Raw genomic sequence first — 26,286 nt, 5'->3', positions numbered from 1 at the left:
AGCCCCCGGGGCAGAGCTGCTGGGTTGAGGGATAACTGGGGAAGCGTACTGACAGACCCTCATTAGGACAGGAATCAATTAAGTTGAAAGTTAAAGACTTTAACTTCATAAAATGGGGTTGGCGAGAGCTCATCGTGTAAGACTTGATCCGCCACTCCTGTCGAAAGTCTTTATTTCGTTATGTTATCCTCAGTGACGAACGCTTGACGGAGCGTGTAAAACTTTTGTCAAGCACGGGCCATCGGCTCATCCCCCAGCTCGTCAATAGACAGGTGTCTCGGTTCAAAGGCATGAAGAGATTGAAAATAGAATACACACAAAACTGTCCCTGCCTCCCTAATGATCCAACTGAATCGAGAGCTAATGGAGAGAGACAGGTGAAGACATATCCTCCACCACCCTGTTATACACACACTCACACACATTCCGCTGCTTCTTAAATTCAAGTTTAGCTGGTGTAGCCTACTCTGTGGGATTAAAGAAAAGGAATGAACACATTACAAGATGATCCAGTGCTATCACTCTAATCCCCAGATGTACACGTCGCTAATCTCTTTAGCCGCTAACATGTTAAATTAGCCCTAATATCTGCTGAGATCCAGAGCCATAGAGACCCACCTACGCATGGGCTACCACCCAGGTTTAGGTCACCGTTCTTCCTCGGAACAAGACGCAAACATTAGAACGGGTGGTGGCGGGGGTGGTGGAGGTTGAGGGAAGTAGCAGTGATAGCCATTCGTCACCCTGCCTATCTCACTCTGACAGATGGGTAGTGCAGCGTGCCACATAGTGGAGTCACCGCCTGTAATGACATTAGAGGCACAATGAGACCTGATACAGGTTTTTTTTTCTGTTCCCATTCTGCCTGGCCATCGATGCGCTTCTTTGCTGGATCCGTCCCCTCGTCTCATTTCTGTTGGTGTATCTCCCTCCATCCTGACAGGAGATAAAGTGCCGTGCGCCACAAGTTCCAAATAAAGCACAAACACGCACAAGGCAAGACAAAATCACGTTCTCATATCGACACACGCCGCCATGTAGCTGCAGCAAAAATCAGAAGAAACCTCCAAAAACCACTGAGTGAAGTGAAAGAAAGGAAATCTTCCTGCATCTGAGTCAAAATGGAGCACCGGGAGTGTGCACAGACATTCGGATTGTATTTGGAGAACCGTCTTGAACCTTTTTTTTTTTTTGCCCTCGTCTTCAAGGAAATGGGAGTTTATTTAAAAAGAGAGAGTGTTTATTTAATGTACCATACACCTCCTAAAAGGTTTACTTACTGCAGTGTAATATGTTATTTCAAATCCTCACAACCACATTTCCTAGGAGGATAGGGGATACTGGTGTTCTACCATGTATGTATATTTTTTTTCAGGACACATGTTATTACCAAATGTGTTGCAGATGTACCACGAACAGAGGGCTGTACTGCCCATGCGGGGTTTCGTGGAAAAACTTGACCAATCCTGTCACGATAAATCACCTTCCCCAATTTGCTGTCGAATTTGAGAGTGTACGAATCAGCAGAATTCGGGTTTCATTCACATGCACGCTACTTTCCTTCTCCATCATAAATTCTACGAATGCTAAAATTGTCTCTTGGATTAAGACAGTTTTTTTTGTTCTTGGAACCGGTGTTCCTGTTCTTCTCGCCTCTCCTGATTCATGACTAAATCTCAGCAGCTGTCTTTCAAGGTGACAAAGTAGGCCTGACCATTAGTCAAGGTAAAGTTCCTCTTTGTCACCCCCCCCCCCCCCCCCCCCCCATGATTTCAAGAATCAGCTTCACTGTCTGTCCTCAATAACAAAAGAAGCAGAAAACACACATTAGCAAGCACCCTGCAGACCATCTATTAGAGTATGAAAAAGCACTATGTGCTGTATATTAGTTTTTAGTGACTAAACACTTGGGAGTGAAGCGACCTAGAATCAAGCCTCGTGGTGCACTGAGTGGATATGTTCCCATCGTCCTCTCAGCTCCACTTCTGAAAGAGAGCGAGAACGCTCATTAGATCTATGTGCTGAATTGCTGCTCCCTCCCTCTCTCCCATCCTCCCCCAACCTTCACTCCCCCCCCTCTCTATATCTCTCTCTCCCTCCCTCCCTCCCTCCCTCCCTCTCTGCTTCTCTCTCTCCGTCCGTCTGCTGAACAGATGGGAGGGTCGTGGATGCAGCTCTTCCCCTCCCCCTAGAGAGGCCTGGTGCCTTTTCAAAAGATCTCTCTTTATGCTTCACTCCATTTCCCCCCTCTTCTCCCTGTTTCTCCCTCTCTCTCATTGTCACCTCTCCAGCGTAACATGCGTATGAAGATGTAAAACCAGCCGAAGAGCATTTGCTCTGCTTCTGTCTGCTTGGTGCGAGCGCGATCTCTGACCTTAGCAGACTTTTGCTGTAGGTTCTCTTCATTTACCAGGCCGGTGTGAATGCAAGCATACCATTAGTCAAAATCCACACGGAGGATGAGGAAATGCCTTTTGCGTTTTCATCCTTTTACACCTCTCAATCCTTCTTTTACTTTGCCCCACTTTGGGATTAGTAAATTGGCTTAATGCGCGCTCATAAGCTTGTTAGTTCTTTCTTCTCTCTTGCTGTGCGTCTTCATCCCTCTGCTTGTTTCATTCTCACCTCATCTGCCCTGTCGAGGTAAGTGTCAGTGTCACTCCCCTGTGAGAAATTCCTGCTGAGAATTGCAGTCCCTCCAGGTATTTGGGATGTGACAGCCGCAACAGTTGAGTGGAATTCAACCAATCCCTGTGAATTCTGCATTGCGCCAAGGCCCCTGCCGCACACGTAAAGCCTCGCGTCGCACAAAGCGCTTCCTTGTGTTTGTGTGAGGGTGCAGAGGAGCAACACAAATGTCACAGATTTACTGTTTAAGACACACATCCTGGTGATTTTCACAAATGCCGAAATCAGAAGTCGGTGAGCATTTGCCAAAAAAATAAAAAATGCCACAGCCAATGGTTTGGACCCAGCAGAATATTCTCTACTATCACGAGGGCCGTGTGGATTGTGCGATTTGCTGGAAATCATTGGAGTCAAAGTGATGCTCTGTCCAACATGAAGGAAATAAATGAAAGGAGGGAAAGGAGCCCGCTGAGGAGGTGGGTTCTTATCCAGGAGCTGCCTGGCATTCGCATGGGACGGGGGCGGGTGTGAGGAAGAGTGGGGGGGGTGGTGAGAAAGGTGGGAGGGAGGTGGGGATAGAGGGATGGTAACTTATACAGTATGATTGTGTAGGAGGAGGCAAACGAGGTAAAAAGTGAGAATGAATGGGGTGGCGTGTAGGCTGGCACCGATGAGGGGCTGAGCGGCAGCAAAGCTTCACCTCGGGGAGCGTTGGCAGGTGCCGGGAGCCAAAAGCAGGGATTAAATGTTCAGGACATGAGCTTAGTCTTAGCATTAATGTTACGTAAGGCCTTAGGTGTTGCCCCAGTGGTTGTTGACATTGAGAGGTTCTGCTCTGCTCAGTCGGCTGTGGGAGGAAGGAGGAGGAGGTGGAGGCCAGGAGGCAGGGATCACAGAGGTAACGCCTCCTTGTTTGGAGCCGTGCCCGGGCCGGATAGTGTGGAGTACAAAGGCTGGGAGGGGTTGATGCTGTCAGCCTGTGATTGAGGTACACTGACTTGATTGATATCCTTGTCTGGCTGTCCTGTGCCAAGCGCCTGTGTTGGCTTGTAATCCTCATTTGTCTGACAACATCCCTCTTTTGTTGTCCTCCACAGGGCAGCTCTTTGTTTTTCTGACTGTGGATGGGTATGTGTGCACACAGTGATGCTAAAGTGTTTTGGATACCCCCCGCCTCCTTCCCATGCCTTTATTTTAGATCTTGTTATTGTGATGCGTAGTTTGGCTGTTGTCCTAACTGCCAAATGAGGCAAGTGGGCGTATTTCTACCCATCAACTAAGGAAGGCTCTTTTTTTGTGATTTATTTGATCATTGTTCATATTTTATTGTCTCTCTGATTTTAATTGATGGAAGTTAATGTCAGAGAATTTTACATTATAATGATTGCGGCGTGGTTGAAAATGTTCGGGCCTGAGCAAACACGTCGTTAGCCGGCGGCCTTCGCGATTATCAGTGTCCAACAAGAAGGTCGAGTCCATGATGATGTGCCGCGTTCCCCTCTCGCCATTTAGAGGTTTCTTGTGCTTTCTCTTTCTTAGAGCACAAGGAGAAGGAAAGAAGGGTGATGTGCACGTATGTGCGCACTACGAGCACGGGAGCGAGAGAGCAAGGGTGCATGAGAGAAAAGAAAGAGAGAGAGTGATAGAGAGACTGAGACTGACGTGTCTTTTGGTGAAGCGGTGTCGTCTTCCACATCAATGTCTGATGCTTGTGCTGCCAGGTGCCGGAAAGCTGTTTCAGAAAGGAGAGAAGAGAGAAGAAGGGGAAAGTAGAAAAAAAAGGCAGGGTAGATGCAGGATTTTTTTTTTTTTTATGTGACGGCGCTGACAGCTCCCCTGCATTGCACTGAGCTTAAATAATGGGATGCTCATTTGCATAACGAGGGACGTTATCACCTCTACTGTCAAAAGAAAACACAACAACAGTTCTTCTGCTCCTCCCTGAGATAGATTGGGTTGGCCTACTTTAGCACTCTGGAGAGATGCACTGGAGCTCTGGCTTAGCCAAACCCACACAGGAACAGACGCACACACACACACACACACATGCACACACGCATATACGGACACACAGTCACACAAACTTTTCACAGTATTGCTTTCATCTTTGCACATTCTGTCCAGCTCAACAGCGGCCTGCCTCCACTTCTCAAACACACACTCACTGTTTGCACACATGCAACCGCTGAGGTGCATTCTGCTGCTTTTTGGGTTAGCTCATTGGCATCCAGTGTCTCCATTTCAATTAATATTGTTGTAGCCATTAAAAAAAAAGATCTCTGTTCTCTACCTCTTAATGCTTTTGGAATTATTTTTGCTTCTTCTTTTGACATTGTTTCACTAGAACATAGAAAAACTGTGCATTGGTAGCGTGTCTCACGATTCCCATCTGCCAGTTTGGAGATGAGCTGCAGGTAGATTTGGTGGGGGGGGGACGGTGCCTTGCAGTCTCACTGTCAATACAGTGCATTTCGTGGGAAGAAACAAAATGTATTTCTCAGTCTGGAGGTAATGTTACAGTGTTGGTGATTAGAGCATTTAAGTTAGTGGCACTTCCAAAACACTGTCAAACTCTCTGTGAACGAAGCGAGATCCTGACAGCGCTGTCTCCTCTCATAGTTGGTTGCCTGGGAAAAAAAAAACGAAAAAAAAAAACCCTGCAGAAACTGATTTGCATGATATCGACAGTGAAAAACAGCCGTTCTCACAACATTGTTGACAGATTCTTTGTCTTTCTTCACCCTCCCTTGTGGCTGCCATGATGCCACTTTTATTATTTTTTTTCCCTCCCTATTTTGCCATATTTCATTTCATTTAATGCTCACCCCGCCCTCCTCCCCCTCCCCTCTTCTTTCTTGCAGGTACGGATGCTGGAATCTTTGAGCTGATTGGAACAAATAGCAGAGAAAGTGACTGAAAAGGGAAGAGCAGACGAGTGAAGAAAAGAAGAGAGAAGAAAAGCATAAAGTTCTTGAAAAGGAGGAGAGAAAAAAGAGACGGGGACGATGGGGAGGAAAAAGATTCAGATCACGCGGATTATGGATGAACGCAACAGACAGGTAAAGTCCCTGGGGAATGGGGAGGATGGATGAGGATGAGGGAGGGGAGGACAAAGCGGGGGTGGTGGGCAAAACGCCCCGCACCCCACATGGCCTTCACCAGTGAAGGTCTTCTGGGAGTCTGGGCAATGTGTGGACTGGGTGCCACAGAGGAGGCTGGGATTCTTTTGGCTTTCTAATGGTACATTTCTATTAAGGAGCCTCGTTTAGCCCAAGACGGCTTACTCCAGTCTCAGTCTGGGTCGTCTGGGGTCGAGAGCCACAGTGTAGCTAGTCAAGGAATCCAACCAGGAAAGGGCTTTCTGGGTCGCCCATGCTACATTGTGCACTGACACTATTCATGTGCAGGAGTGACCCCCCCTCCCCTCCTCCTCTTTGTAATAAACTGGATACATTGGAGAAAGAGAAAAGTGTGTCAATGCAAGGATGCGAGCATTCAGTTAAGCAACTATCAACCTTAAAGTGTCGCTTTTGGTACCGCAAAGTGCTGAGAATCACTTTGAATCATTTTAACACTATCACCGCTTTCGCGGGTGGTGTCGGATGCTGTTTCCCAGTTTAGCTCGCAGGGAGTGGAATATTACTGGGCAGAGTGTGGCAGGACAGGAGAAAACACAAATAAGTACGCAGAAATGAGACGTTGAAAGTAGCACGCTGGATTAGGCCAACAGGGGCGGAGAGGAAGCGCTGCTGAATCGGTGTTTTTGTTGCCATAAATCTGCCATAAATCACATAACACACCACATAGATTTCTTCACATTCTTATTCTAATAACCAGACTAGCAACTGAATAAACACAGGACACCGTTTACAAGTGGCTGGTTTACTTGGGAGAATAGGAACAACTTCTGTACAACGTGATTCATCCAGACGGCGTCTTTGGCAGGAAGTAGATAGAGACAGGGGCTCTCTCACTGCCCTCGAGGCGCGCAATTGATCACTTCCTGTGGCACGACTGACCACTGACACTTTGTCAGCTTCCTGGCAGGCCAATTGGATCCATACGCTACTGACATGGCCCCTAGATCACAGGTCAAACACACATCTAGACACACACTCACCTTGTCTGAACACAGAACACCGCTTAGCCGGTGTTTGCCGTGTCCTCACAGTCCGCTTTATCAAACACAGTCATTAACAGCCAGGAGGAAATGACACCAAGAGACTCGAGGAATCGATTAGTCGATAGTGGAGGAGTAATTGAAGTAGATTTGTGACCCCTGTCGTGACTCACCTCAACGAGTGTGTTTTCTGGAAGTAAGAGGGGTGGGAATGCGAGCGGACCTGAGATTAGGAAGAAAATTCCAGTCGTGACAGAGTGCATAAATAAAAACAATGGAGTATTTGTTTTGAAAGTCCGACTGGAGGCGGAGGAGGAACGGGGAGGAGGTCACACAGTTTACACGAGGACCGAAGCGATCATGTTGCTGCAACACCAAAGCTTCCCTCTCTCTGTTATCTCAGACTGTCTCCCTCATCCCAGCCCAGCCCAGGCCCGCCAGTTGCACCAGGCGCTCCGGCTCCTGCGGATAAGGAGGGAAAGAGGGAGACAGGAAGGACACCTGAGGGGAATCGATGCCAAAGATATCCGGGCTTTGCTTACAGGGGGGGAGAGGGGAGGAGGAGGGACAGGGTTCAGGGAAAGGAAGATCAATATATCGCTGGATTTTATTGTTTTGATCTGATCACAGTTTGTCGTTTGTTCAACCGAGTGACATGATATCATCAAGTCATGTGGAAAACACCGCATCCAGAGAGCATTCGGTCATTCAACCCATGGCCTACAGGAGTGACATCACCACTGTTTGTAGGCTTTGGGAGGGTCACAAGACACAGAAACGTCTTCGAAAAAGAAAAAGATCAATTCATTTGAATATTTTCACTTCCTTCTTCACAGAATGTGTCACATCCCACCTCAAGTAAACATGTGTCCTCTAGCCCTCCAGTCTCCAGATATACACACATTATATTTATATATATACACCACATTGTTGACTCTATAGTTTGTAAAAAGAAATACATTGAACATTTTATAAAAATATGTCTAAAAACCATTCTGCGCCCACATTTCTCCCTGATAGCTATTTAAAGCTATACAGTCGGCAAACTCTCCAAACACTTCAGCTCTCTTTGGAGTGGCACCACTCTGTGTGGCTGTCAACACCATCTTGCCACCTACAGGGCTGCACTGCTGCCCCCCTAGAAGCACCATCGTCGTGGGCAGAGGTCCTGCCTCTCTCTGGGCGGCCACTTCGGGCTGCCACCCCCAGGCCGTGAAACACTTTCCCAGAGCGGGGGCAAAAAGACCAGGCCTCCCTGGCGTTGACTGGCTGCCCGGAGCTCCGGACAGTGGGCAGCAGTGTGCGAGCCCTGGCTCCAAGCCCCCTGACCACTCAAACCCTCTCCCAGTCTGGGTCACATGAAAGAGCCCCCTGTGCCATAAACCCACGGGCTGCACACAGAGAGTGGAGTCTGTTGCCCAAGTCAGTATAACAGCACACACAAGCACGCACACACACCGACCATACAGGATGCATGCTCAGGTATACGTGTGCGAGTACACACACACACACACACACACGTCAAGATTTAAGACAGATTACGCGCTCAGACGCACAGTGGAGAGGAGTCAAATGCGTTCTTGTAAACACGTGTACACATCTGAAACACATGTATCTCTCTGGAGTTGGACTAATTTACTGCAATTGGGTCTAATTAGTGTTACCTCTCCAGCCAGTACACTCGCTGGGCTTAATTTAGGATGACTTGTTTGTGCAAATCTGTGTGTATATGTGTGTTTGTATGGAGCATGTGGTTTCTGAGAGGGGAGGGACCCAGGGCCAAAGGTTACACATGGATTGGGTCATCAGTGACAGGAAGTAAAACAACAGGATCGCCCAGCTCCCACAAACAACATCATGACATGCACTTTGCCTGGGAGGCGATAAAATGCAACAACCCCCCCCACCCCCCACCCCAGATGCTCTTAGTCTTTTTCTCTATGTTGCATCTGTTCTGTTACTTTGTTAAATTACTACAAGAACCAGGTTCTTTAGTTTCAGACAGAGAGAGAGAGAGAGAGCATTCTCCCCTCCAATCTACAGCTCAGGGGTGAGAAAATGCAAGTGAAATTAACAGCAGGAAAATAATGAGGCCCACAGGGTAGCTGCTCACCTCTGCTCCCCTCCTCTAATTCCCTGTTTCCCACCTTCTGCCATCTCCCTCCTTTTCCTCCAGCGAGTAGCGCTCATCCCTGTCATATGTTCAGCTCCACGAGGCCTCGTTTGAGACGTTTGCTACGCTCAGCGTTCACGCTGTTGCCTTGATTTAAATATTTATTTGTAATTGTTGCTCTGCGTCTCCATCACATGTTGATCATGTGGTTTATTTTCCAGGCTCATGTCACTGTCTCATTGACACTCCAACAGGAAAAAAGTCTACAAGAAGCCTATTTGTCACGTGTCACATGTATCATTTTAGCAGAATTCACACCAAAGGCATAGCAGCGAGTTAGTTTATTCGTTAATTAGTTTTAAATGTAATTAATGTTCCAAAATGGGAAAGAACTCAGCCAAATCAGCTTTCTTTGATTGAACAGTATTCTTTGAGCATGAGAGGCTTCATGATGTGGCAAATGTTTGTCCACCTCAAATGAGTGACAACAGAGTTATTTTTGCCGTCCCAGGCCGCTAACTCGGGACGTGCAGTGTAACATTTACTTTTTTTTAGCCCTTGAGTGAATCTGTTTTCAGCTGCGGTTGTTCAGCATAAACAGGAGCACGCAGAAGTCTCTGGGCAGCCATTTCCATGTCGTCTTTAAACGTAATTACAAGCTTGGGCCATGAGAACAATCGGAGACGCTGCGTATTTGACACCAGCAACTGTGGCTAAAACTGGCGTGATGAACACGCCCTCATCAGCCCTGGTCATTTGCTGCTGCTTAATGTAGAACTTGAATGACGACATGTTTGAATGGTGCTGCCTGGTCCGGCAGAATGGTGAAAGCGCAGAGAAAAGGATGATAAGTGGGGTGTTTAGGGGAGAAGAGCATGCATGAAGGCTAGGACAAAGCCTCTTTTATCATAATGCCCCTCTTAACGGCGTCATTGGCTGTGAAGCAGAGTTCAGGCCCAGGTCTTGAGCGCCACTCATTCCTTTTTGCGTAAGCCCGTGTCTTCCTGCTTGGATCCTGACAATGGGATAAGTGTTTGACGCAAGACTAATCACGCTCTCCAAAGCTGTCCTGTATGTGTGTGTGTTTGCGTGCGTGCACTGCCATGTTTGGTTTGCTAACCAGCAGTTTTCTGGTGTCTGACTCTCCACTCCTCCTCTTCCTCCACCTCCTCCTCCCCCAGGGAAGCAGGCAGGAGGTGGGAAGCAGAAGCGAAGCCATTGTGAAGGGGAAGCCACTGGCCTCTTCCTGTTATGAGAGGAAATGCATACAAATGTGCTTCCTGTGTGTCCACCCCCTCTTTGTCCTCCCCTCCTCCTTCTTGCTCCCTCCTTTCTTTCTCCTCTCACCCATGTGGCAGAGAATCAAGCACGATACCTCCTTAAAATTCACTTAATCATCTTTTTTTCATCCTGGCCATTTTGTCTCCTTTTGCCAAAAGAAAGTTATGATTTAATAATCATTTAAAACCAAAAAATGAGCCAGAGTTTTATCAAATTGATGTAAAGGTAGGGCTGTTTTTAGACGAGTGTGTCTCAATCTCTGTTGGGACAAGGCTGTAGAGGACAGGGGTGAATAGATAATGCTAGAAATGCATCTTCAAAGCTTCTGCCTAAGTATCAATCTTGATGTCGATGCTAATGATCTGACATCCATTCATTTAAGACAGGAGGATTTATATTTGTGGAGCTGAACATGGACGATAAGTTGCAAGTGATGGGCTAATAATTCTGTCCATTAGCTGTATTCGTGTACCAAAGATGCAACTGAGTATCTGAAAATTCCTGCAGTTGTAAATCTAGAAGGTCCTGGTTCAGATTGGGGAGTTGTTCAGAGAAATCAGAGTCAAGTTCTGGGCCTACACCCATGACCTTGTTTAGATTGTGTCTCATTAAGCCACAAAAATCTCAAAATTGCCCCAATGTATGTTTTTACCTGCGGTTGATTACCAATTTACTGTTGCCATTTTAACCAGTGTATTGTAAGTATGGTGGAATGTCCTGCTCTCCATTCTTACCACTGCAATGTGGCTAACAACACCTATTCAACAAGAAAATAAAAATTGATTGCAAATTGCACTTACATGTGCGATTTGTTTGATTATTTTTCATCCACAGTTCTACAGAATTTCAACTCAACCCTGTAATTCAACACCTTCTTACCATGGAACCTTTTGGCTATTCTTGGCCCAACATGAAATAAATCAAGTGTTAGGTTTTTTTGGGGGGGGGTTCCGGTTAGTGAAGGAGTTTTATAGTTTTACTAAATCAAAATGTGGAATTCAAATGATTGCAGGTTCACATTTTAACCCGTTTGCAGCAGTAAAACAGACTTAACGCAATGAACAGATTCTATTACTTCCAGCTGCAAAGAGCCAAATTCTTTACATTAGCATGGGGAAATGAGACAAACTGTACATTCCCTTCCAAGTGTTCCAAATGTACTTCCCATTACTCATCACTTAAATAAACAAGAGGTGACATCACTGGCATGTGCATCAGTGGGTCACATGTTGGCATCATATGAGGCCATGAGATCACAATAGGCTAAAAGTTCTTTGAAACCCAATATGGAATGTGAAATCCACGTAGCTAAGAGAGGACACAAATTGGCATGTCACATGTTTGCACCGGTGGTTGTGACACAGACTGCGTTAAAGCACTAACAAGCACGTCTGCGTGCGTGAATAAGCATGCCCATTCTGCTCAGTGTGCACGCCTGGCTATTTCTGAGTGTATGTGCAACAGCATTACTAATATATGTGGTTTGGAGGTATCAGGTTGTACATGTCAGCTTGAGATATAAGTGCGGTGTGATATTTATATACCAGTAGGTGTTATTGTTCGGTCACTTAAGGCTTTTCATCGGTGGCTTCCTGGGCCGTTGCTGAACTCAGACTAGGTGTGAATTTTACTCTGGGTAAAATCTACATTCTTCGTTGTTTTAAGCGCGAGACTCGGGACAGATTTGATTGGATTCTCATCTCACGGAACCGCGCAGCCGCGCATGAGGTGTTTGCTTGGCTGTTGCTGAGCTGGCCGCAGCAGCACGTTGACCTCCCCCTTAGAGAAATGCAGGTCTGGGCTTCTGGGACTCACACCTGGCCACCGTGCGTGCATTGTGCCACCTTTTGAAACACTAATGGCCCTGGTAGATTGAGCTACTGAGTGAGTGGGTGATAACAGAGCTGCGCCCCGCTGCTATAACTGTGTACTGCGTTTGCCCCCAGTGCCCCCTGGTATCAAAACAGAGGAAGACAACACTCCCCATGTCCTATGCCTGAGTAGTCCTCTTTGACCTTAACTCCTACAGCAGTGTCATTTTCTTTAATCCCTCTGGAAGGATTTGTGCTGTGGCTGTGCTGTTCTAGTCCAGTTTGTTTTAACCGGTGACTCTCAGATTAGCTTGAATGATGACGATTTAGCTTATTGTCCCTAGATAATGTTTGATTTTACAACAGAAAACGGGATTTTTCCAATATTCCCGTATGTCAGCACAGTATTTAGGACGCAAGGGAGAATTTTTCTTTTCTTTTTTGACATCAATAATTCAGTTGAGACTTTCTGCTGCAGGTACCAAACCTCACACTTCACACTGCTATATAGAAACCAAACTCTGGTTTCAGCCGCTTTCATCTAACATGTATCTTGGCGTGAGGAATTGACGTCAATGGAAATGTTGAGGTGGGCAGTCTGGTCCAATTTTAGAGGTTCAGGCTTGTTTTCTTTCCCGATCACAGGCCAGAGAGGACGACAGGGTGGATGTGAGGGATAGTTTGATATTCGGTTTCCCTGGTGCATCGTGGGAGATATCATTTCAAGAAATCCAAAACGATCTATCAATATCCATTGAACCTTATCTCCACTTTCAAACCAAGCCGTGGAAATCTGAAGGACAGTCCTTCATTTATGGTACAGAGACGTTCGCCAGGATCCACCACATGCAAATAGTCTTGCATGTGTGCTCAGAGTGCTCGAAGTTTTTTATCTTATTTTTTAAAAAATCTCATTTATTTGCCCGCTTACTTCCAAAGAGAGTAGACAAATATGCAGTTAATCAACAAGCTGGGATCATTAGCGACCAGCTGGGCCCGGGCCTGGCAGCGTGTCCTCTCTGTAAAAAAGCTTTGCCGATAAAGATTTCCAATGTAAATAATCCACACAGCCTCAGAAGGAAATCAAAGAAAGTCCAATACCAGAAACAGCAGCGTTGTGCAGAGACGGAAGCTGGCAGTGGTGCATTTTCGCTCTCTTTTTTCCCTACATTTTATTTATTTATTTATTTTTACCCCCTGACAGCCAAAGAGCTCAAACACATGGCTTTGAAAAGATACCAGGTGCAGCTCGCTGGAATTACCTCACTTTCATTGCTCCAATTTTCATCTAAACAATAGAGGAGGAGATGCTGCTCTATTTTGACAATGCCGACACTTGTGTGCGTGTGTGTGTGTGTGTGTGTGTGTGTGTGTGTGTGTGTGTTGTGGCTGTTGGGCCTTCGCTAGGCTCACACTTACTAAAAAGGCCCCATTAAAGGGGGAGATATCTGTGCTTTAAGCTGAGGGCATTGACACGACTTGAGCACACAAACAGCCTCTGGCACAGTCAGAGAATCCATATGTTATTTATAAGAATGGGAGGCCTTTTTGGTGAGAGAAATAGAACAAAGTGTGCTTATGTCGTGAGTAAATAGTCTGCATCAGCTCTTTTCTGTATTAGCGACTGTAAGTTGGGGTGTTGCTCCGTTTGTGAGCCCTGGAGGTGGTTCAGGCCGGCTGGAAGGGTGATTTAAGGTTAATTCTGTTCTGCGATGAACCTTGGTATGCTTTGATCTGCAAGCAACAACTGATCTTCTTTACCGTTATCAGCCTGAGACAGAGCACTTTCAGTTCCCCAAATGTAAGCCCAGCTTGTTTTTTTTTTTTTCTTTTTCCTGCTATACTGGCTGGACTGTTACAGTCAGGTGGTGCTGAACCATCAGCAGGCGTCAGTTTCCTTTAATCTTTCTGAGAATGTTTCGTTTACAGGCAATCTCGGCCGGTCGGGGCTATTTGTTCTGTCATTGCAGAATGCAGGAAAAAAATACAAATGATGATTATAAATAAGACTTCCAGAGTGACCCCGCATAAACGTGCACAATCCGTATTGCTCGTGCCTCGTTCTTCACTCAAACTGATCATGCCCTCTATTACCTTTCCTTCCCACCCAGGTGACATTTACGAAGCGGAAGTTCGGCCTGATGAAGAAGGCGTACGAGCTGAGCGTGCTCTGCGACTGCGAGATCGCCCTGATCATCTTCAACAGCACCAACAAGCTGTTCCAGTACGCCAGCACAGACATGGACAAGGTCCTGCTCAAGTACACCGAGTACAACGAGCCCCACGAGAGCAGGACCAACTCCGATATCGTGGAGGTGAGTTTCAGCGAAACGCAAGCGGTGCACGTGTGCACAGATGCGCTGGAGCACATACACGCGCACGCTCATGCAAATACACAGAAACGCACTAGCAGACAGATGGTTTTAGCATTCGTGACTCATTTGGTAACCCATGCTTCTCTCTTTTGGGCTTCACATTTAAGTCATTCTAAGAAACTGTTATGATATAGTTAATAGTTAATCATTCCCAGAATCCTTCACTTTGAGATTCTTTGTGCTGCGTCCTTATAAAAATTAATTTATAATAAGTGGAGCCAATTACTTTCAACATGTGCCTTTATTTCCCTCTGATCCGGCCCCGAGGTGTCCCGTCACCTCTGATGCGCCTCGTAGTCGAGGATGCTCATCTCACTTGCTTCAGACACATGTCAGGTGATGTTAAACAGGCTGACCAGCAGACATGTACGTAGATAAAGCAGGAAATGACGCTGGTGCCCTCCAGGATCCTTAAGCTCTTAACATGAACCTGTTACGCAACACTCTCACTGTAAACCCAGGCAAACCTGCTGGACTAAACACTCACTTTATCCGTTTGTGTGGCGCACAAACACTTCACAAACACGCTTCCGCTCCGCTTGCTCATTAAAGTGCTCCGAAATGAAAACGTCACACAGAGATTTCATCTTTTGGTCAAGCCACTAACTCCCAGTGATGCTAATGTTGAGGGAAATCTCTACCGGATTCCTTAAGCATCACTTATAATAAAATCAGCTCGGTATTCATTTTATACTGTAGTCTCTTAGCGATGGCTTGCAGCAGTGGCACAAGGCGGCTTTTCTTCTGGATGGTTAGAATCTAATGATTATAGCAAACATGGGTTATATTATTTATGCCCTTATTGACATTTAGTTGTGTATGAATGCTTTGTTAGCTTCAAAGTGGCCCCTCTGTCATCATTATTGCTGTGCTGAGCTGCAGTAGTTAATGTAGTTCAGACATGGGCACATGGAGCACTCAACTTATGGTGAGCAGTGATGATCAAAACAAATGGAATGGACTGAGTGCACTATCATGGACAGCACAACAATCAATTAACTGAACATAATAACAGAGACATGCACTAGGCTCTTATAGGCGCTTGAACTTTTGGAGACTTCTAAAGAGGTGACGTCAGTCACCTACAGCAAATCCGCAAAGCTCTCAACTTAAAACATGTTGCCCCAAGTGTTATTTAATATCTGTAAGAATATCAGAAGGGGTAAAATCCCCCTCTATGAATTATACAATTTACATTAAGACTTCAGCATCCCCACATCTTTACTGTGCCTATAGTTCCTTATATACTTTATGATATAAGCCCTTCAGCCACTACTTAGATGAGGATCTACCCTGCTGGAGCCTCTGTGGAGATAGATATCGCATATTTGAGAAAGTGTGTGTAAAAAAAGAACGCTAAGTTAAACTGGTTGTCCATTAGGTAGCAGCGGATGACTATGTGTAAAAACCACACAAGGGGAAGACAAGTCTTTGTGTTGGGCAGCGGGTGGAATTGATCTGAAGAGGCCTTCAGCTTCACAGTAACAGGATTGGCCAAGGGGTTAGCGCTAGCATGCTTAGCATTGAATGGTGTGGAGAGCACAGGGGAACTAAAGGCCTGGATCTCTCCCGCAGAGCCATGTGTGCCGCTGCTAGGCTACATCACAGGTGCAGGAACGTGGGTGGGTTGCTGTGTTTTGGGTGGGGGAGGTGAAGCGGACTTCCTGTTGCCATGACAGGTTGACGAGGAGTAGGTCAAGAAGGGGATGAAGTCTGGATATAAAAGCAAAGAGTGAATCCGAGGAGCTCCTCGCCTTTCTATAAGACCTATCGGTGACAGATATAACAAAATAATTTGTTGAAGCTGCTCATCTTTAGAAGTATACAAAATGCATGAATCTCTCTTTCCCTGTTGCTGCCTTGCCTGAAGGTGTAGTGGGAGGATAGACCGAGGTAGGGGAGCGCAGCTCAGAGTGTGGGCGGCTGGCACAGAGGCCTGCTACATTAGCAATAAAGCTCTATGTAATTAGCATGTCTTTGGTTGATAATTAGTGTTGTTGAGAGAGTGGCACTGAGAGTGTTGCACAGCCTCTCTAGCTCTACAGCATGTTTACAAGAGGCTGGAGGGCTTTTTTTCCTCCACTCTTCTCATTTTCTCTCTCTTCTTTCATTGAACATATTTTTTCCCTGTTGTTCTCAACTTGTGAGGGTCATCGGGTGTATATACGGTATGGAAGAGCCTTCAACGGGGAGGAAAAGGTAAAGGGAGCAGAGTGTTAAAGGTGGCCTAGATGACTCGTTTGACGATTTTCTCCACTGGGGACGACTCTTCCACAAATACCCGTGAAAGCAGAAGACCAAGAGACTGAACCTTGTGCTCCTCCGAGCGCACGCTGCAAAACAAAAGAGGCATTGCTAAGCAAAATAGCTACAAGTTAACGTTGCGTGAGTGACGCCCAGAACGCTTTTATAATGAAATGTTCTGAATGCTTTTAGTTGATCTCACACTGCCACACGAGTGCGTCTGCACCCGCAAAGACTGTAATGAAACTCCAAAATTAATAAAATGTGATGATTCAGGTTTGCGTTATCAATTGGAATATTTACAGCGCCCCCTAGACCCTCATTTCTCGATAAAGCAAAGATGCAGATCCTCTTTTTGTGTCCAAGTGTCTCCTGGCAGGTCTACGGTACCATTCTGCATCAGATTCTAGATAAAAGAGCAGTTTCCCACTCATGTGAGTGATGTCAGAATGGAGAGGCATGTTGGGAAATGACAAAAGAATAGAATCTGTCTCTCTTTCCCATTCCCTCTTTTTATCTCCACCTAAGAAGACTGGCTCTGAGTTCTTGCTGGTGATTTATTATGCAAGTTTGGGGGTTGTTAATTGCAGTAGCACATGAAAGAGGCCTTTCTTTTCCCTTGCGATGATTGCAGATCAAGCCTGAACCTATAAGCAGTTCTGGCTGGGGTTTTTTGCTCTGACTGAAATGGAAACAAATCCAACAACAAAATTGGGCCATGCCAAAATCCCCTGTTCCACAATGGAGCCGCTTTCACCTCTGTTGAAGAGGGGAACACAGGTGTTGTGAAAGGACTGGGAGGGAGACAACTGCATCTCCTAAATGCTTGCAAAAGCTTTAATGGACAGAGGGCAAGGATGCGCTTGTGTCCTTGTTTACCGAGTGCCCCTACAGGAGGAGCACACACATACATGCGCACTAACGTGTGTTTGCCATATGTAAATGTAGCTGCACTGCATGTGTGTATGTGTACGTACGCACGGGGTGACAAGTGGCTCAAATCCCGCTGAGCTGACGGCATTGCGATGACCTCAACCGGTAACACTGATGCCACCGGCTCAAGTATCACATGGAACGGCACATGGCTCCTGGTCCTTAGGCTGCCGGAGGAAAAGGCCACCGGCCAATCCCATTTCCAGCAGATTAACCTAATCTGAAAGTTCAGATCAGACTGTAATCTTGAACAGCAACAGGACTCTGCCTCCCCACCTACCACCACTCATTTCTCACTCTCTTCTCCCTCCTTTCTCACCCGCTCTCCTCAAATGGGAAGGAGCTACCGAATGGGGAGGTGGTGGTGGAGGGGGGGATAAGTGTTAGATGAGAAGGAGAGAGGGAGAGAAGGATGGGGGAGGCAGGGGAAGGCTGGTAATTATTTCCAAAGGTCATACTGTTAATGACTACCCGCTCAGCTAATGAGATTCAGCAAAGCTCCCTTGCCGTGCCTCACCCTACGTATGTTTTGCCCCTGTGCTGAGAAGCACAGGTGTGATTTCATCCCTGTGACAGTCTGCTGGAAGATGAAGGGGGGGGGGGGGTGTTCTTGGTGGGCAACGAAGAATAGGTAGATCAAATTGGTACAATAGAAAACAGTCCAACAAATGGAATTTAAAGTGGGGCTGTTGTCCCTGAGTGATCTCTAAAGACACAGAACAACAGGTTTTTATTGTGTCGTCTCTGAACCGCTGAAGCACAATAACAGTGCCAACAAGTCAGAATGACCCAAAGCTTCGACATTTAAAGTCAGCTCGGAGCTCGGCTCTAGCCCTGGGGACAACGGCACACCTGTGCGCAAGCAAGGAGCAATCTCATCAGCAAATACTAAAAAGATTTACTGGTGCTTTTCTGTGACGTGCTGCCTCACGGTCACGTTTACCAGCCTTTCAGCTGCAGATTTCTGGACATTCTCAACGTAGAAAATAGCACCTTTTCTTCTTAGCTCTAATTTCTACGTGTCACCGAGACATTTGAGCTCCGTTACTGAAGTACCGGTGTACTCATGTTCACCACCTCCTGACTGTAGGAATATTTTCTAGCTTGTGAGCTATTCTCCATGCTTGTATGGTTTCTACAAATCATGGAGAATATTAGCCTTAAGGAGGGTTTTTTGTGTTGATCAGCTCACTGAATGACTCCGTCTCATGACTCTCAAATACTGTATAATTAGTTACGGCTTGAATGTGTCAGCATCCAAGACAAATAAGGGAGTCACATTATATCTCCCGTCTTATAATTGTCCACAGTTTTTTTGTGAATGTTTCTTGGATAATTTGAATTTTAAAGGTTACTCTTTGTTTTTCCCTTTTCATAATAGGCTATATGTTAAACATGAGGCGGGGGGGTTGAGGCTGAGGTTATCGCACTCGATCATAGTCTTAAGAAGCGATGTGAAGATCAGCTTGTTTTGCCTCTGGAGCTGAGGATTAAGATCTGAAGCTGCATTTGACTGCTGAATTAAATGAACCTTGTGACACACGCTAGCGGTGTAGCTGTAAGTCAAAGCCTCATGACAGTCTTGCCGGCGATCTGAAAAAGATCTTTCTTTATTGAGGAACAGGTGAAAGAAACCGCTGTCCCTATTTTTTTCCACCACACGACTGCTTTCAGTTCATGCTTTATGGGTACAGTGTGCTACCAACAATGGTTGGGTTGGTTCTGGTGTTTTAAAAAAAAAATCTGACAGTAAGGTTGGGGGGGGGGTTATCACATATGTGAAGCAGCTTTCTGATGTTCAAAGTAAGGAGAATTCCACCGATTCACCACATGTTCCTTTGTGATCCTCTGCTTCCTGTCTAAAATCTCTTTTGTCTTCCTCTCATTTTCGAGTCAAAGACTCAGATTTAAACAGATTTTCTTTTGTGTCAGAGACAAAAAAAAACAAAAAAATATATAATTGGGAAGTCAAGAGAAGGCACCACCCTCAAAATATCCACCACATCACTCTGTTATTTGCAATACTCTCTTTTGTAATAAATACCTCAAAACGTGGTAGTAGTCTAAAAATAGCGCGTGGTTATGCTAAAAATATCTTAACTGCTGTGCCGGCGGTCCTGGCTGGGAAGAATAGGAATCTCTATCTTTCCCATTTACTCCACCCAAACAGGGTGGATCAGCAGTTGTTTTCGAAACGGAGGACTAAGCAAGATGCTGGGCTACTCACTCAGCCTCCTCCTCCCCGTTCCTGGGGACAGACCATGAAGATTTGCCGCCGCCGGCCACATGCATGAGACCCTGTGGTGCCCGTAAACATTTGATCTCTTTGACAAAGAACTCTTTGGTTTTTTTCCCTGCCCTATACTTTACCAAACAGTGGCTTCCTGTCTTTTTTTTATTTTTTTTTATTACGTGAATGTCTTCAGGGAAAATAAATGACGGTTACACAAGTGCTATGCTATCTTTTAAAAAAATAAATAAAAGTAATTTTCAATCAGCAGTTTTGCTCTCCGACATAACGTAAACCACAAAACAATCTGAAAGATGGCTGCAAGTCCCAGACTACAACAGTCCTGCACCAGACAGTAAGAGGGCACCTTTACCAAGTTCCTTCTACAGACTCAATACTTCCACCTTTCGAGAGTTAAATTCTCAGTAAGATAATGTGTACGATGAAAACGTCAGACGCTCGGTGACAGGAAAAGCAGAACTTTAGACAAGAACCCAAACCAGCAGTCGTATCACTATCGGAGGCGTTTCTTCTAAGGTCAGTATGCTGAAGTCTGAGGTACTCCTACCACAACAAAGCAAAGTGTTAAAAATAGATTACTTGGAATATGCCGATATATGCCCCCTGTGGTGTGCAGCGGCGAAAAAGGCCGGTCATTTCTGAGGACACGTTGCCAACCAAGCAGGACTTTTCCAGTACACCTCCTAAAACAATTCAGGCCCGCCATCAAAATGAAACGATGCCTTGTTCTTTCAAACTATTTGTGGAAAATTGAGAATAATGAAGATCTATTTTTGTAGATGGCATTCCCTGCCCTGCCTGGAGCTCTCCCCCTCTTGGCCTCTGCCTCTCCCCTCCCATGATTACAGCTTTGCGCTGGGTGTGGAAACTCAAGGTCACAGTACGGAGGTCAACCGGCTGGTCATTGTTACTCAAGGCCTCCCTCAGGCTCCCCTTTTCCTGCTGTGGCACCACGCGATAAGAGAGACAAAAGACGATAAGTGACAATCGGTGGAGACAAAGAAGGTCTGGAGGATGGCTGATGCCGAGCTCAGGAGTTGCTGCCACCTCAAGTGCATTAGAGTCCATTTTTCAAGGCTGTGACACTGACGAACCAAAACTGTGTAATTCTTTGATTTTCGATAAAGTCAGTTAGCCATTCCAAGAACGACGGGACTGTGAAAGGCACGTCTAAGTGATTTTACACTATACAAAATTGGCCTCGGCAGCCTCTTCCTGGATTCACAAAGGTATAAATCCATAATTACTCACCTTTCTTATACCTGACTAGAGATCTAATATGCAACTATCGTGTCAAGTGGTTAAAAGACGGATAAGTCGATGCTGCAGACAAGAGTGACCTCTTTATTCACTTCCACTGAGCTGGCATTGTGTCTCATAATGTCTGTCTGGGTAATTATACAGTGCAGTGACCAGTATGAATGACCACTTTGTTCCCAGCGCTGGGATGCTGCTGTAGCAAACAGTGTTGGATTCTGACATGTGCTTAGTGTTTGGCTGTTCCATATGGGAAACACTGCACCATCTGGTATTGTGCTGTATCCTGGCTATCGAAGACGCTCTATCTGTGAGTGGGCTCCCGTCTGTGACGGACTCCATTTAATGGTGATTTTTAGCACATACACCATCAAAATGCCACAGTTTGGAGAAATGTGAAGGAACCTTGTTGCATGCAGTATAGTACTGCTTCTGTCTTGCCTTCTGTCTCTCTCACTTTCTTCTAGCACTTTATTTTTTCTCTACTTTTCACTTTTTTTTCAAATGTTTGGACCATTTAGTCATCCCTATGCAGCTAGCAATTCCACAGTTAGCCTCGCGTTATTATTGAACACATGACCGAATGATGGATCCCAGGCACCGGCCTTTGATTCTCGATTTTATACTGAAGCGGGACACCGGGAGTAAAGGGCTTCAAAGCCATCAGATCCAAGAAAGAAAATCCTTGATGCATCATCTGAACCAGTGCGCGGGGATGAACAGATGACTAAAAAAAGAAAGACTGCGATTTGGAGTCCCGTGCCACAAAAATGCTCACTTACACACAAACACACTCTCGCTCACACCAAGCAGCCATCGTCCATGGGCATGCCCCTCGACATGATCCTGGCATGTTCGAAGCACGCTTCATGAAACCGTGGCCTTCTTGCCTTTGGTCTGCCATCTGCTTCCAATAAGCTAAGCCAGCCTGATCCCTCTGAAGTACCCTCTGCTCTGGAAGCCGAGAGCGCGAAAGAAAGAGTGAGGGATGAAATGAAACGAGAGCAAGTAGGAATCGGTGAAACAGACTGAAAGAGAAATAACACATTTCGAACATAGCCGCCGTCCCATCAGGCCCACCCAGGGCGCAATTATAGTGTTAGTGCTGGAGGGGGCATCTTAGTCCGCAGTGGGATCATTTCGTGACCACCTTCGTCTTGTTATTTGTGATGGGAAGGGACAAAGTTTTTCCCCACTGCCTCGCGCTCACGGACATTCAGCCACTTCGCTCCTTGCCAATCTGCTCAGACGAAATTGACTTTGCCAACTGGAAAAAGCCACGAAGCTCCCCTGTTGTTTTGTGGTTCTTCAAACTTTCCCTCGATTTGACCCCCCCCCCCCCCATCATGATTCATTCTAAGTGTAGATATCTATATGGGTGTAAAGAGCAGTTAAAGAAATTTAGAAATGTTCCAATATTGCACGTTTTGAAGGTGGATGAGCGAGCGTGAGTCAGAGTCGCTCCGTTACAGTAGCTTCCACTTCGTGACAAACAGACGCTGAGTGTTTGCCAGGAAAAGCTGTTTGTTCCACTGTCGTGTTATTATATTTTAATGGCACATCAAACATAATTAACCATAAGAAGCACAGTTGTTAACGCATTTGTATTGTGCCGCTCAGTCAGGGCCTTGTTTTTCTCCTGGGCTGCTGAAATGTAGACTGCTTCATTTATGAGGGGAAAACTCTTTGTTCCTTCACAGTGGACTAGATTGCCTCTCAACAGATTTGGTTTGTTGTATTAAAAGACGTACACTGTTGGCAACATTATAAAAGCCCTCTTATTTAATCTGGCTGTTTGTGTAGAGGATTTTTATTTTTCTCTTTTATAACTCATTGATGGTGTCGGCCCCTGGGTTAAAGATGTTCGGATTCACTGGCCCGGCCGTCGCCAGAAGCCGTAAACACATTATTGGACGTGTCATGCCCCTCGGCCTCTGCCAGCATCAGAGGGGGCTGGTCAGCAACGCAAATATTTCATAAACATGAGCAAGCAGGAGAAATAAAGATGTGTTCCGACTCGGGGGTTTTTGTTTGGTACCGCCGATTTTTTTTTCCGGGGAGAAGGCCAACGTTGGGGAGACGTAGACAGACTGAGCAGCAGACTGAAGCTGAAAGATGGGGGCAGAAACACAGATAGTGAGCATGAGCAGAGTGGCAAAATGCCGAGCAGACGGATCCTGGTATGGTAGGGGTTCCGGGCAGGCGTCAGCTGTCCCTAGCAGACCTCCTGGGGGGGTCCCAGAATTCACACTTAAATACCCTCAGCGCGAGTTACAGGAAGTTAGCATCCGCACCCCAATTATGAAATGTGTATAATGCTGGACGTTTTCCAGTTGGTAGAACACAGAGTTCTGTTATAGCTCATCCCTCTGATTCTCTCAATCCACCCGTCTTAGTCTTGCTCGCCGAGGTTGTCTGTCCCATTGTAGTCCAACGCAGTCTAGGCCAGTCTCGCTGAGGGTGCAGCTCTGAAGGGGACCGATGAGACGAGTTTCTAAATATGTAGGACGCCGTGTCTATGCTGAGCCTGCTTCACACAGGCCCTGTGACAAGTCGAGTCATGAGGGAGCATCATGAAGAAGGAGTTTAATTAGGAGCAAGCCTCCAAAGGGGCCAGAGAGACACCGAGCCAAGCAAGCACAGTTTTTTTTCACTCTTTCCTCCCCGTCTTACTTTTTTTGCTCCTTCTTCTGTCTCAGATTTACTACACACTCTCTCTGCAGCATGCCTGTGCACCTCTCACACTTAAATCATCTGCCTTTTGTCCTCTTGTACCCTTTTTCTTTCGTATGAGCTGGTTCCTCATTTTCACTGTAAATCTTGCACGTAAAAAAAAAAAACTTGATTAGTTTTTTTATTTTTTCTGTTGGATTTTCTGTGGAGGAAAGAATGTAAGTTTTAAAGTAAGTATAAACCGTGGGGGGGTCATTAATTCATTAATGGCGACGTTGGGGAGAAAAACGGTTGTTACAATGGCCACGTCTTTTGCGCCAGCGGTCACTTGGTAAGAGTGAAATAATGAGGGTGTTTTGGAAAAAGTGAAAATCCTCACAGCTCAATAACAGGGGTTCCTGTAAAATGAGATCTTTTATTTGAGGGGGTATTTTGTGCATAAAAATCTTAAGTGTGTTTGTTTAATCCTCTTCTTATTAGCATATTACCTATAGTTTCCATCCTCTACCAGCTCCTCGCAGTCTTATTTTTATTCCAAAATAAGTATATCAATATAAGGGCATATCGATGTTTCACATAACGATGATCTCAACCGACAACTTAAGTTTAGACCAGCAGCGGATGCCTCTCGCAGACACCGGTGTATAAAAGAACGGGCAATTACACAAGATGACGACAGTTGGGGCACAGAACGGGGCGTTGGAGAGCCCCTTCTATGGCTATGTCAGCGCTCCGGCTGAGCTGATTGGTTGTGGGCTGTCCGCCAGCCTCGGATGGCAGGTGATGTCTTCAACAGGTGGGCATAGCGGGGATGAGGGGCACGCCGCCTGTGAAACCGCAGCCGTCGCTGCGCTGAGCCGGGCTGGAAAGGGAATCCGGGGACGCATACTTGGTAGTCCTATAACAATCCCACCCCGTCTGCCTGCACCCCATCAACACCCAATGCAATTGCCCACCCACTCGTAGGACCGCCAGCTGGGTTGCATGTGGCTGTCACCTTTGCTCCGTGCTGTCCCAGCCGTGCCTGACAGCTTCTCTGCTAATAATGCTAGGTGATCTCATACACTTTTCCCTGCCCCCTGCGCTGGTGGCAGTAGGTGGAAATAGTAGGAAGAAAAGTTGTTTGCCGTCTCGTATGCATCCTCAAGTGAACAGGGAAAGGCCAGCGGTTCAGCTTTTGTCAGTTCGGAATGATGCATCGCCGAGGCCAGATTGGAAGTACACAAAAGAATAAACAAAAAAAAAAAAGAAAAACTTTCACATCTCACGCCATTGCCAAAAAAGACAGCATGTTAAACCTCTGCAACCCCTTTGTTCTCGCGACTCATCCGCCCCGGATAGATCAGGAGCGCCTGAATCACGGCAGGTCTGATGGAAGACAGATCTGCCGCGTCGTCTCGCTTGATTTCTGGGGTGTGATTTCCCGAAGACTGTCAAAAGATGTGAGGCACACTTTCAAATTCCGAATTCCAAATTTCCACTCTTTGGGGGCCAAGCGAGGTTTCAGAAAGAGAGAGAAAGGGAGGAGAGCCGGCAAACGCTGACACGCTTACAGTAGCTGCCTCGCCACGAGACGCCTCGGGAATCAAACAGTTAGCGCACGCACAAAGGAAGCCCTCAAAGTTCACTAAAACCACACTGAAAACAGGCCTTTGTTGTGCTGACATGAGAGACGACTGGATGTTATTTGTTTTCCGAGCAGGCAGATCGCTCCCTGTCACTTCTGCCGCTGCTTGTGATGGAGTATCTCGCTCGTATCCCGTCTGTGAGTGAGTACTGACAGAGACAAGCAAATGAGAGGAAGAAGTTCACTGAGATTAACTTATCTTAGCATCTATCTTCCTCTCTCTCGCGCTCCTTCTTGGGCTTTTTTTTTCTCCCTTCCTTGACGCTAACACCCACTCTCGCACACCCACACATGCACACACAAACGCAGACTCCTTCCCCTCTCTCCCCTCCCACACACACACACACACCCTCGTAGACACATGCGCAGAGAAACACGCGCTCACACTCTTGATCAGCATCAAATACAGGGTGTGCTAAAGTAAATTTAATTACGTCTATCTGATATGGAGCTTCAGATGAAAGCAGGAGAGCGCGGTGTGAAGCGACGACTCCACAGACAGGAGCAGGCCCGTGATATTCCTCCTGTAGACTAATCTCCCTTTATTAAAGCCAGGAGGAGAGAGGGGAGGGGGGGTGGTTGGTAAGAGATTGGGGGGGGCGCCTTTGATGAGATCTCTAACTGTCAGCTACTGTACTTTTCTTCCGCTCAGCTCTGTCTTTGTCTCTCACTTTGCGAAGCAAATGAACACGGCACCTACCCGCGCGCGCCTACTCGCTCGAGCAAACACGCCGCCGTGCTATCACACACGCTAATGTGCTCTGAAAGTTATCCCTGTTGTTATGGTTGTCAACAATATCTAAAAAAGGACGGAGGCAGTTATCTCGCTTTGTCTCTTGAGCTGAGGGAACTGGAGAGGATGGGGGCAGGTGGCCATCAGGTGGCCAAGACTGAAACTACCACATTTAATGGCGCGAGGGTCTGGTGGGCGGCGAAGGCCGCACTTCTCTTCTGTTTCTGTGAACAGAGAAAA

General features: G+C 46.3%; 1 protein-coding gene across 13 annotated transcripts in view; it reads left to right on the top strand.

Moving 5' to 3' along the window:
- mef2cb (myocyte enhancer factor 2cb) overlaps window positions 1-26,286 on the top strand; it is a 105,713-nt gene that overhangs the window by 32,325 nt on the left and 47,102 nt on the right. For all 13 annotated transcript variants that reach the window (XM_029830356.1, XM_011615833.2, XM_029830361.1 and 10 more), the window contains 2 exons: window positions 5,490-5,687; window positions 14,065-14,268. In XM_029830356.1, coding sequence (XP_029686216.1) covers window positions 5,634-5,687; window positions 14,065-14,268 — 258 coding nt within the window. In that variant the 5' untranslated portion in view covers window positions 5,490-5,633. The remainder of the gene's footprint in view (window positions 1-5,489; window positions 5,688-14,064; window positions 14,269-26,286) is intronic.

This window comes from Takifugu rubripes, chromosome 21 (genome assembly GCF_901000725.2).
Source record: "Takifugu rubripes chromosome 21, fTakRub1.2, whole genome shotgun sequence".
NCBI classification, from domain to species: domain Eukaryota; kingdom Metazoa; phylum Chordata; class Actinopteri; order Tetraodontiformes; family Tetraodontidae; genus Takifugu; species Takifugu rubripes.
The sequence above is the reverse complement of the archived record's forward strand: the minus strand, read 5'-3'. Positions and strand labels throughout refer to the sequence as shown.